At 43.2% G+C, this 13,768-nt stretch overlaps 1 protein-coding gene across 1 annotated transcript in view; it reads right to left on the bottom strand.

Moving 5' to 3' along the window:
* Window positions 1-13,768, bottom strand: part of slc35f1 (solute carrier family 35 member F1) — a gene marked incomplete at both ends in the record, with an annotated part of 110,061 nt that overhangs the window by 35,982 nt on the left and 60,311 nt on the right. The window contains 2 exons of the mRNA XM_080537320.1: window positions 1,212-1,339; window positions 10,742-10,917. Coding sequence (XP_080393446.1) covers window positions 1,212-1,339; window positions 10,742-10,917 — 304 coding nt within the window. The remainder of the gene's footprint in view (window positions 1-1,211; window positions 1,340-10,741; window positions 10,918-13,768) is intronic.

Below are 13,768 nucleotides of genomic sequence, written 5' to 3'. Positions count from 1 at the left end.
AGAGATGTAGAAGGAGGATAGGAGGGAGAGAGAGAGAGAGAGACGGAGGGAGAGAGAGAGAGAGACGGAGGATAGGAGGGAGAGAGAGAGAGAGACGGAGGGAGAGAGAGAGAGAGACGGAGGGAGAGAGAGAGACGGAGGATAGGAGGGAGAGAGAGAGACGGAGGATAGGAGGGAGAGAGAGAGACGGAGGATAGGAGGGAGAGAGAGAGAGACGGAGGGAGAGAGAGAGAGAGACGGAGGGAGAGAGAGAGACGGAGGATAGGAGGGAGAGAGAGAGACGGAGGATAGGAGGGAGAGAGAGAGACGGAGGATAGGAGGGAGAGAGAGAGAGAGACGGAGGATAGGAGGGAGAGAGAGAGAGAGACGGAGGATAGAAGGGAGAGAGAGAGAGACGGATAGAAGGGAGAGAGAGAAAGAGACGGAAGGGAAATGATAGATACCGCTGAGATTAGAGGAAATGAAGAGAGAGAGAGGGGGGGAGAGAGAGAGGAGGGAGGGAGAGAGGGGAGAAAATCAATCTGCTCTTTGTGAGACTCACCTCTAATCAGTTACAACTCTCTCCCTCCATCTCCCTCTAATCTCTCTCTCCCTTCATGCCCCTCTCTCTTCTCTCTCTTTCCCTCCATCCCCCTCTCATCTCTCTCTCTCCCTCCATCCCTCTCTCATCTCTCTCTCTCCCTCCATCTCCCTCTCATCTCTCTCTCCCTCCATCTCCCTCTCATCTCTCTCTCTCCCTCCACCCCCCTCTCATCTCTCTCTCTCCCTCCCTCCATCTCCCTCTCATCTCTCTCTCTCCCTCCATCCCACTCTCATCTCTCTCTCCCTCCCTCCATCTCATCTCTCTCTCTCCCTCCATCCCCCTCTCATCTCTCTCTCTCCCTCCATCCCCCTCTCATATCTCTCTCTCCATCCCCCTCTCATCTCTCTCTCTCCATCCCCCTCTCATCTATCTCTCTCCCTCCATCTCATCTCTCTCTTTCCCTCCATCCCCCTCTCATCTCTCTCTCCCTCCATCCCCCTCTCATCTCTCTCTCTCCCTCCGTCCATTCCTTCCAACGTCTCTTCAACCTTGTCAGTCTCACACACACACACACAAACACGCACGCACACACACACACACACACACACACACACACACACACACACACACACACACACACACACACACACACACACACACACACACACTCCCATCCAGAGTGACTCACCTGTACACTGGTCAGGGTGGTGTACTGGTAGGCCTTGATGACCAGGTAGTTGGCCTGGATGTCTATGAAGCCCAGGATCATGTACTTCCACCAGCGCCGCCTCAGGATGGCCAGCAGGTTCTCCTCTCCTGCACACATACGCACGCACGCACACACACGCACGCACGCACGCGCACACACACACATAAATACATTTGCCTTTGCCTTATTTGTATAGCACATATTCATACAATTGAATGCAAACTCATAGTGCTTTACATAAAAACATGCAATAAAATGACAATTAAAATGTTAAAATAAAAATAGGTCATAATTTTAAATACAATAAATGAGGGGTATTAGATATATATATTAGGCCTAATTATATTAAGGGGTATTAGAGCGAAGGGGGTATTAGAGTGAAAGGGGTATTAAGGGGGTATTATAGTGAAGGGGGTATTAAAGTGAAGGGGGTATTAAAGTGAAGGGGGTATTAAGGGGGTATTTGAGTGAAGGAGGTATTAAGGGGGTATTAGAGTGAAGGTGGTATTAGAGTGAAGGTTGTATTAAGGGGGTATTAGAGTGAAGGGGGTATTAAGGGGGTATTAGAGTGAAGGGGGTATTAAGGGGGTATTAGAGTGAAGGGGGTATTAAGGGGGTATTAGAGTGAAGGGGGTATTAAAGGGGTATTAGAGTGAAGGGGGTATTAGATCAAGGATCCTGTTACAGACCAGTGATCCCTACTGGAGCCCTCACCCTGCAAACGTCACAACAGCCATTAGACTGAGATTTACACTGAATGACCGGAGAGGGGGGGGTCAACATGGAGCTAGTTAGCAGGACTGATGAGGAGAGCGGAGGGAAGAGGGGGGGGGAGGTGTCAGCATGGAGCTAGTTAGCAAAAAATAATAATCAGTCAGTTACAAATGTAGCCTAAACTGTCAGTATTATTATATTTAAAACAAACAAATACAGATTGAATACAAATTCAATAGGTTACCATAAATCACTGATTTTCAACATTCACTTAGCCAACAGACACATCTACCCCACCTCCCCCCCTACCCCCCCCACACACACAATCACTCACACACAGAGATACACACACACTAGTTTACCATAAATCACTGATTTTCAACATTCAACATTCACTTAGCCACTTGACCCACACACACACACACACACTCACACACACATGCACACACACACACACCCACATGCACACACACACACACACACACACACACACACACACACACACACACACACACACACAGATAGTACACACAAAGCAATAGTTTACCATAAATCACATAAGCCATTCAACATTCACTTAGCCAACGGTGCTGACTGTCTGAAGGGGGTATTAGAGTGAAGGGGGTATTAGAGTGAAAGGGGTATTAAGGGGGTATTAGAGTGAAGGGGGTATTAAGGGGGTATTAGAGTGAAGGGGGTATTAAGGGAGTATTAGAGTGAAGGGGGTATTAAGGGGGTATTAGAGTGAAGGGGGTATTAAGGGGTATTAGAGCGAAGGGGTATTAGAGTGAAGGGGGTATTAGAGTCAAAGGGGTATTAAGGGGGTATTATAGTGAAGGGGGTATTAAGGGGGTATTAAGGGGGTATTATAGTGAAGGTGGTATTAGAATGAAGGGGGTATTAAGGGGGTATTAGAGTAAAGGGGTATTAAGGGGAGTATTAGAGTGAAGGGGGTATTAAGGGGGTATTAGAGTGAAGGGGGTATTAAGGGGTATTAGAGCGAAGGGGGTATCAAGGGGGTATAAGAGTGAAGGGGGTATTAGAGTGAAAGGGGTATTATAGTGAAGTGGGTATTAAGGGGGTATTAAAGTGAAGGGGGTATTAAAGAGGTATTTGAGTGGAGGTATTAAGGGAGTATTAGAGTGAAGGTGGTATTAGAGTGAAGGGGGTATTAGAGTGAAGGGGGTATTAAAGGGGTATTAGAGTGAAGGGGGTATTAAAGGGGTATTAGAGTGAAGGGGGTATTAGATCAAGGATCCTGTTACAGACCAGTGATCCCTACTGGAGCCCTCACCCTGCAAACGTCACAACAGCCATTAGACTGAGATTTACACTGAATGACCGGAGAGGGGGGGGTCAACATGGAGCTAGTTAGCAGGACTGATGAGGAGAGCGGAGGGGAGAGGGGGGGGGAGGTGTCAGCATGGAGCTAGTTAGCAGGACTGATGAGGAGAGCGGAGGGAGGCCGGGACGAAAGGAGGCAGGGAGGCAGAGAGGGTTATCACCACACACAAATAGCTTCAATCAACCACTCACATCGACCAAGACAGACTCTCTTTCAATCTTTTAACTTCAGTGCCGAGGGTGAATAGGTAGGTAGATAGATAGATAGACAGATAGATAGACAGACAGACAGGTAGGTATGTAGATAATAGGTAGGTACAGTGGGGGAAATAAGTATTGAACATCAACATTTTGCCCAGTAACTGTATTTCCAATAAGCCTATTCAAGTGAAATTTGCACCAGACTTTGGTATTAACTCAAACAATCCAGACAAAAAAGTAAAAAGTAAATGTGTAATAAAGTGGAATGAAGGTAGGTAGATAAATAGGTAGGTAGGTAGGTAGATAAATAGATAGGTAGGTAGGTAGATAGATACTACTAAATCTAAGTGTCTTTGTAGGATACAGGTCTACTCTGTATACTGTCTGCAAGTATATCTAGATTCATGATATATCATATGATAACATGATAACATATATAGGATAACATGATAACGTTACAACCAGATTCATTTTCAAGTTTTTGTGCAGCGGAAGCCGGCAAAGATATGAGCAAGATATGAGCAAGTGCGTCCAGAGTTCAGGGTTGCCAGATGAGGCGGGTTACCGCCGAATGGGCTACTGGATTTATCGGTTATAGACTGGTTAGGCTGTAAATTGTCAATCCCATCTGGCAACCCTGCTAGAGTGATGTAAAAGCGATTAAAAGCGACTTGACAATTCAGACGGCGGGCGCATTGCTAAATATCAGACATGTATCCGATGTAATACCACCTCTGAACGAGACCCAGGTCGGATTTTAAAAAGTCAGATTTCATGTGACTTGCGCTGTTCCCACGGTCATGCATAAATCAGACCTGAGTCGCGTATCGCCCAAAAAAAGGATTTGGGTCACATTTCACTGCAATATGAATGTAGCCTAAGTCACTGAGGTTATGGTGAATGGTATTCTGACACGCACTCCTTAGAAAACACTCTCAGAGTCGTAGTTAATCAAAAAGGAAAATAATTTATTAAACTAAACAAACTCGGGTTGACTTTCCTTGTGCAATAAATCTGTGAGATATGCTGTGTGGTTGAAAACATTATGAGCTCCACCATAACCTAGCAAACACACATTTTGATCACCTATAAAGCCATCCCACCAGGTGCAATCACTCACGGTAATTAGCTCAGTATCAGGTAGGTGACCAAACTACTACATCCTTAAAGGTACATACATGACAAAATCAAAAAGGTAAACAAAACATTTCATATAGTGGCTTCAAACAATTAAGTAACCCCCGTCCAGGCAAGGCAGAGGTTTTGACGCACATCCAAATATTCAAACCAACAAAATCGTAATCCAGTCCAGGTAGAATTGCAACATAAATGGATTTATTCTCCTTTAAATATAAACATAACATTCACAGTTCCAATGGCATCTTTAGAAAGACACACACACACACAACCCCCCCTGGCCCTCCTCTGACAGAAGACAATGTTGGCAGCCATCTTGTATTCTGGGCAACAACAACAGTAGAGCAGCACTGTGTTACACACACACACACACACACACACACACACACACCACAGTGCCAGATGGAGGACTGTAGCAGAGACACGCATGCTGGGAGTCTGTGTTAGCACCATGTGGAGGAGCGTATGTGTGTGTGGGGGGGGGTGTAGGTGTGTGTGTGTGTGTGTGTGTGTGTGTGTCTGTCTATCTGTATTTAATATATCTCCCAATCAGAAAACTCAGAGGTAATTGCTGAATGGCTCTGCTTTAATAACGCACTGTGACTGAGGCAGAGATCCCCCCCCCGTGTGTGTGTGTGTGTGTGTGTGTGTGTGTGTGTGTGTGTGTGTGTGTGTGTGTGTGTGTGAGTGAGTGTGTGTGTGTGTAATCGCTATCTACTATCAGCTTTAACCCACTGTAATTAATAACCACCTCAATGTATTAATATGAACAATCACATCCAACTCATTTCTACCATAAGTGATGAGAGACTGACAGAGAGACAGACAGACAGACAGACAGACAGACAGAGACAGTCAGGGAGAGAGACAGAGAGAGAAAGAGAGAGAGAGACAGAGAGACAAAGAAAGAGAGAGAGAAAGAAAGAGAGTGACAGAGAGAGAAAGAGAGACAGACAGAGAGAGAGAGAGACAGAGAGAAAAGGAGAGAGACAGACAGAGAGAGAGAGAGAGAAAGAGAGAGACAGACAAACACCAAATTGAGACAGAGTTCTGCAAATCCATTCTTCATATCCAACGGAAAACACCAAATAACACATGCAGAGCAGAATTAGGACAATACCCACATGCGCACAACAAAGCCCTTACCCACAGAGATACTCTAGGAAGATGCCCCCTCAGCCTGCTGATTCTGGGACTCTCACAATCACAAGCAGAGCCACCTATTAGACTAAACCAAATTATGAGAAAACAAAAAGAAAACTACCTGATACATTGGCAAGAATCAAAACCAAAAACCATGCTATTTGGCCCTAAACAGAGAATACAGATGTGGGGAGCATGGCGTGTTCTGGCCTGCAGAGGGAGCCAGACTGTGGTGGAGGATGGATGACGGGCTGATTACGGACAGAAATCAGTGTCAGTAATCAGACAGCAGCAACAACGACTGAGCGAAACAGCAGCAACAACGACTGAGCAGATCCCGAAAGGGGGTGTGGAGCGGAGTCAAGAGCTGCGAACGAGTCCCGGAAGGGAAAGCAGCCGGGTGTGACGTGTGCAGCCGGCCGCACGTCAATATTATTATTTTAGTGACTTTATTATTTGAAACCTCTCTCCAGCACGTCGGTGGCGTTGCTGAGGTGTACCGTTCAATAAAAACGCATCTTGTACACCATTCCTCTGTGTCAACCTCCCTCTGTGCCTAGAGACCTTTACAACAGAGTGGCAGAATACCTGAGTACTGTGACAGACCCAAAACTAAGGAAATCCTTGACTATGTACAGACTCAGTGAACACAGCCTCGCCATCGAGAGATGCCGCCAAAGGCAGACCTGGCTCCAGACTGTGCACCCACTGCACACTAAACGAGGTGGAAACAGCTGGACTTTTTAACCACCTGCCAGCTGTACTAAGACATCAGAGACACATACTTCCCTCTGATCACAAACACCCAAAAAGACTTTAAGGACTTGACCAAAGTCAAAAAACTGCCATATCTGCTGGGTGAAGTACAACAATGTGCAAACACAGCAGCAAGATTTGTCAGCTGTTGTGATAGAAAAGGGCATCAAATGGAATAAAACCACCATAAGACTTTAAATAAGTTTAATCATTTATTTATTCTAGTATAACTGTATGTACATTACATTCTTTTAGTTTTATTTTTTATCTTCACACTTGCTTTGGCAATGGTGAGAGAGGTATGTTTCCCATGCCAATAAAGCCCTTTACAATTGACATTTTAATTGAGAAAGACAGTCAGGGAGAGCAGACTACCTGATTAAAATCAGGTAAAAACAGCCCATCAATACGTGAACGAACATTATGCAACATCAACTCAATAGAAAGTGTGTAGAGCATGCCAGACATCGAACATCGTTGCTTTAAAAGGTCTACACAGTCCACCATTAATTTTCAGCACACTCTCAATGTCTTACAAAACCTGAATCATGGCAATGAAACCAGGGCTGAGGCCGAAACTCTCCAAAACCTTCCACAGGTAACGGTGCTCAACCCTGTCAAACGCCTTTTCTTGGTCCAAAGAAACCAGACCAGCATCTAGGCCTAAAGAACAATTATTATGAGTCATGATAATGAATAATAATAATAATAATAATAATAATAATAATAATAATAATAACTAATTCTGCTTTTCAGGGACTCATAGACGCCTGAATATACTTTTGAATATACAGTATACGTCTAACACATACAGGGATTAGACTGTAGAGAAGGAGTAATGACATATTGATAATGATTGTTGACAAAAGGGCACAATAGCTACCATAATTGAAGTAATCAGTTCCTTCCACGTTGCTGATAAGAGTCAAACCCCATGCTTGTGCTGCCTTGGGCTTCTCTGCTTCTGCTCACAGCATGTCATTTACATGATGACTGATGGTTGACTACATCATGATTGATGTTTGCATATACATTACTCTGAACCCTCACCTCATAACTGACGCTTCGTATGCAAAACAGAAAACCAATCGAGGATTATCAGGGTTTGAGTAAAAAAATGATTTGGTGATTTGGTCATTGACGAGACTTCTAAAAGGTCCTGAATCAGCGACACATTGTCAACAATAGATCTCCCGGGCACACAGTACGCTTGAGTTCTGTGGACGACCTGGTCCATCACAATCCTCAGTCTATTGGCCAGGACTTTAGACAACAGTTTATAATCTGAACACAGCAGAGATACCGGACGCCAGTTTTTTATTTCCTGGAGATCACGTTTTTTTGGCAACAGAGCAACAGCTCTGAGGCAAAAACAAGTCTTTAAAACTTTCATTGAAAAAGTCCAAGACATCTCCCTGCAACTCAGTCCAGAAATGTCTATAAAACTCTGGTGGGAGTCCATCGATCCCAGGGGCTTTTCCCTGCATGCTCTGCAAAGCCACATCCAATTCCTCTACAGTTAGAGGACTCTCCAGCTCTTCATTGGTCTCTTCTGAGACTTTGGGCAGCCCACTGCAGAAGGAAGCCTCATTGGCCTCAGTTAACAACTGTCCTTTGTCTGAGCACAGAGCATTCTTCTCCAGACTGAAAAAATACTTGGAAGGAGAATCCATCAGAGCAGCACTCTGGATGCGAGACCGAACCAGCGGTTTAGTGCCCAACAAGTCTGCAAGTATGGCTTTTTTTGGTATTGAAATTCTCAACACAACCTCGGTTTCCTGTGGACCCTGCAGAAAGTTGCAGCTCCACTATTTCAGTCTCCAGATCTCTCATAGACTTGGTAATATCACGAGAGACATTGAGAGTGTACTGTTGACAAAACTGGCTTATCTCCACTTTCCCATAATCCCACCACTGTTTCAAAGATGCAAAATCATTTTTTCTATTGCTAAAAACTTTCCCAAAAAATACAAATGTTTCTTTAAAATGAACATCCAATAATAAAGCAGTGTTAAAGTGCCAATATGCAGACTTGTGTTTTACATTTGCAATAAAAACATTACAAGACACCATAGAATGGTCTGAAAAACTCACAGGCATTATTCTACAAAAAAATACTTGCCTTTAAAAATACTAAGATGATGCTTAAACCAAAAAATGCTGTCTAATCTGGCCATAGAATAAAGATTCACTCTACTTTGGACCCAGGTGTACTGTCTGTGTTTGTCATGCAATTCTCTCCATACGTCATTCAAACTTTGGGCTTCTATCATCTGCTTCATGGCTCGCTTTGAAGGAGCATGAGGTTCACTATGGTTTCTGTCCAGCTGATCATTCTCTGTGCAGTTAAAATCTCCTCCTATAAATAAAAACTCCTCAGGCTCACACTGACTTAAAACCACGCTGAGCTCACTTAAAAACTGAACTCTGGCAGGTCCTAGATTGGGAACGTATACATTTATAAACACAATAGTAAAGCGCTCATAGTTAGCTCTGATCACCATCAGTCTGACCTTTACTATTTCCTCCGCCACATAAGATGTTGACAGAAAGTTTTTGGAGAAAAGGAGTGCCACCCCCCCCCCCACACACACACACTATTCCTACTTAAATGGCTTAACACAACCTCTCCATCCCATTCCCTCCTCCAATCAGTCTAATTTAAAGTGTCACTGTGCGTTTCCTGAACTAACATTACATTTATGTTCTTCAGCTTAACAAGTTCAAATAAATTCATTCTCTTCCTCACATCTCTGGCTCCATTTATATTAAGAGTGGAAACCCTGAAATCACTCATAATTGCTGATGTGAGAAATGTAAACCAAGACAGAACACACAGGAACCAGCCTGTCCTACTATACTTTTGGCCCAACATCATTCCACATTTCTTTTTTGACGTCTTGAACTATTTTCTTCAATCTGAAACCCTCTAGTTTAGTAACTCCTCCATTTCTCAACTGTGAGTTGACAGAGGAGCAAAAATCCTCCTTATCTGAGAAATAATCTTCAAGTCCAAACTTCAGATGGGGTGTGCCCGTCTCGATCGGCAGGAATATGACTGTTTTCCGACGCTCGCAGATTTTCTTCCCAGCGCTGAAGAGAACCTGGATGGCGACACTGACAGGGCAAATAAAGTGCCGAATAACGAAAAGAAGAAGTCAGATCACTTCTTGATTGGCTACATTCCATCCACGTCATAGTCGGACTCGCGAGCAGGGTTGCCAGATGGCAATGACATTTTCCACCCTAACCACAGTCTAAAACCTGCTAATTCCACCCAAAAATCTGGCAACCCTAGGATTTCTGGTCGTAAGTATTGAACACATTTGTCATTTACGATTGCCGGCCACAACCATTTTCCGAACAGGTTGTCGGGAGAGATTGACTCTTAACACACCTCACACCACAGGATTTTGTTATAGGAAAATCTTTAGAGCCATCTGATAATCGGGCGTTTTCTGTCTTTGGTCGGAAGGGGGAAAATCGGGCCAACATCGGCCCGAAAATCCTTATGTGTGTACCTCGCTTAAGTCAGTGGATGGCGGGTGAGAAAGCTGTGCTATATAAAACTGGCTGCAATTTTTATGATATACTGTTTAGGCAAACAGGTTTTCTTTTTTTATTTATTATGAAGCATTTGTTTGTTGTTTCCAAAGTTTCATTTTTTTGCTATTATGAGGCATTTGTTGGTTGGTTCTGATTCTACTTTTCTTTATTGCCAAAGAACTATGATTGTCCTGGCACAAATAAATATCTTTATTTTACCCTTAACATCGGTGCTTTGTTACTTCTTTTCGAGAGAGAGAGAGAGAGAGAGAGAGAGAGAGAGAGAGAGAGAGAGAGAGAGAGAGAGAGAGAGAGAGAGAGAGAGAGAGAGAGAGAGAGAGAGAGAGAGAACATCATCAAGGGAGGATGATAAAAGCTGGGCACGGCTGTGTCTCAGGAGGTAGAGCTGCCGTCTAATGATTGCAAGGTTGGCAGATCGGCGGTTCGAGCCCCGGCTGGTCCACTTACTATTTCTGTGTTTGTCAGAAACCTGTTTATTTAAGTTATACAATACATTCTTGGTTCATTCATATTCTCCTGTTTCTTTGTCTGGTTCATTTGAATGTTGCTCCCCTCATCCCCTGGATGTTATTTGGGGACGTAACAGCGAGGTTGGTGGTGTGTGTGTGTGTGTGTGTGTGTGTGTGTGTGTGTGTGTGTGTGTGTACCTTGCCTGACGGCCAGCGTGGTGGTGTAGACCAGGAACAGCAGGATGTAGTTGAGGAAGCTCTGGAACAGCGGCGTGGCGGCGCGGTAGTCCTCCGCTAGCAGCTTACTGGTCAGACCGATGCCACACACCAGCAGAGACAACACCTGACCCATGGCCAGGGTGACTAGGAGCTCCCTGGAACGAACACACACACACACACACACACACCTTTTACTACACACACCAGCAGGGACAACACCAGACCCAGGGCCAGGGTGACTAGGAGCTCCCTGGAACACACACACCTGTTACTACACACACCAGCAGAGACAACACCTGACGCAGGGCCAGGGTGACTAGGAGCTCTATGGAACACACACATGATGTGAATGTGCTTGAATTCAAGTTCAAGTTTTTATTGATCACATAGGCTACACATGCCGTGTATGCTCTCTCTCAATTCTCAACACAGTTAAAAACACAGTGAATACCATATAATAACAACAGATCCGCTGATAATAATACAAAATCTGTAGCGTAGCATAATGGGGCTAGCTTAGTCTGTCTCCAGTTGTTTCATTATTAGGTTAGGCTACGTATTATTGTTATAGGCTATTGTCAATTGAGGAAATACATTATTTACAATCGTGGCTTTAATTCGTAGCCTTAAGAGAAGCAGCACTCCTAGCAGCTTCATTAATCCCGATCCGTCGCAGCCACAGCATAACTGATAAGACCGCCTATGGCAAAAATCATAAATAGGCTACTGTAAATAAAATAGCCTATAACATTATAACGGATAGGCTATAGCAGGGGTTCCCAACCTTTCTTCCCCAGAGCCCCACTAACTTACACATAGTGGAATTTGAACCCCCCCCCCCCCCCCTTTCCATTGGCTATTACGGAAAAAAGACATACATTTGTCTTTGTATGCCTTTATTAGCTGATATAGCACACAACTTGCAATGCTATGTATTTATCATAACCTATTTATTTCATTACTATAACAAGTGCGCTGAAGGCTGTTTCTGAGAGGTAAGTGGGTCATTTTTTTATAGGGTGCCATTTGGACTTCATAACCCTAACCCGAAAAATAAATAGTTGATTTACCTATATTTGAATGTTCTATTATATAAAGGACATATCTAACTTGCTAGAGGCCTATCTAACTAGTGGCCAAGCTCAGGCACCTAAATTGTATTTTATTTAGAATACACTCTGTTAGTTGAATAGGGCTAACAGAGTGGACACAAACAGGGTGGACACTAACAGGGTGGACATTTTGAGTTAAAGTTAGCCTTTAGCCTGCCTTTGTTAGCATAATGCCTAGCATGACCATGAATACTTAATGAGGAATCTAATTTGCACTAAACACTTTATTTTTTAATTATTCAATTTGATTGATCTCCTCAATACTTAGGCCTAACAGGGTTGACACTGTGAGAGAAAATTATTATATGTAATAAGACATTTTTCTACATTTAAGATTCAAACTTCACAACAGTAAATTGACTGTCTAGAGCAAGCTATAGAAACTGATTTCCTGTTGTAAGCACACAATGAAACCTGTTTTCTCTACTTGTCCTCCTGTGCCATACATTTGAATATATGCAATTACCCTTTTGTATTCCATAGTCTGTCTTTGACCCTAGGAAACTCAAGACAATTCTGAGTCACACCAGAGTGATTGCCCTGCATTGTTCACCCTGGGGCCATCACTCTTCACTTTTGTTATACTGTAAGGAAGGGAGGGCCAGATTCCCCCCTAACCTTCATCCCCATCATCTTCCTCGATGTACAAATCCACACCCCTTGTAAATGATTGGCCTAGACCTCACCTAAGGGCAAACTTGTTATCTGAAGGGACCTGAGGGCATAAATACTGAAATGTAATGAATGATCGACACTTTGCGAGAAACTTTGACTCATCAGATGCGTCTGACGAACCTGTAAACTTTCTCCTTCTATAGAGGAAAACATTAAATATCTTTTTCTTATGCATCTTGAAACAAAACAGGCTGCCTTTCTTTAATTTGCTCTAACAACACGTTATGGTCAACCACATTAAACTCACTTGATAAAAACATAAAAATCAGATGGTAAAAGAGGTAGACAATCACACAGCTTTCCCTCCACTGATGTGATGTCACCTCATGAGAGTGATGTGATTGAGAAATATGTTCGTTTTTTTTAAAGGGACATTAACACAACTCAACAGGGTGGACAGTGACCGCAGGGACAAACATACAACCTTAATTCTTTGTACAATCTTTTTTTTTATTTTTATTAAAATTATATTTGATTCAATATATTGCTCAGGAAAATTAAATAATAATAACATATTTGGAAATGTATATGTTTTTATTAGTTACTTTTTATATTGACGTTGAATGAACAACACTGGGGACATGGCAAAATCCCATTTACGTCTTTAACCAAACTGACTATACATGAAAAAACGAATGGAATTAGTATTTGTCCAAATTTAGACAAAATACAACATGATTTGTACTGGGGACGGAAAAGGCACCCTATAAAAAAATTACCCAAGTCGTACTAAACGGGAGTATGATCCTGGTCGAGGCTTGGAGCGATGCGTGGTCCCATGTCAATCCTCCAAAACTTCTTAAATCCTTGTTCCTGGAAGTATTTCTTTGACAGTGAATCAATCAGCCTGGATGTCAGCGAGCTCATCTTCGCAGTTCAGGTAGGCTATTCCACATCCTCGATTTTGGCGATAAAGCGATCCAAAACCCACTATTCCTTGGAGACATAGGCTACTGGTCCGTCAGTGAAGAGTGATTTTATATCCTCTTGCAGCGAGGATATAGCCCACAGCCATAGCGAATAGCTATTCGAGAATAGGCTATTATGGCCAAACGAGGATAGGCTAGGCTATAGCCTATAAAGGCCTATATGTAGGCTATATAGGCTATTATATATAATTGATATACCTAATACCGACATCAAAATATATTGTATGCCTCTACAAATCATATTACAACAGGTAACCAATTGCTGGAAAAAATCTGTCGTATCTTAGAAT

The sequence above is a fragment of the Nansenia antarctica genome, assembly GCF_963989245.1.
Source record: "Nansenia antarctica genome assembly, chromosome: 1".
NCBI classification, from domain to species: Eukaryota; Metazoa; Chordata; class Actinopteri; order Argentiniformes; family Microstomatidae; genus Nansenia; species Nansenia antarctica.
Note: the sequence above shows the minus strand (reverse complement) of the source record. Positions and strands in the feature narration are given on the sequence as shown.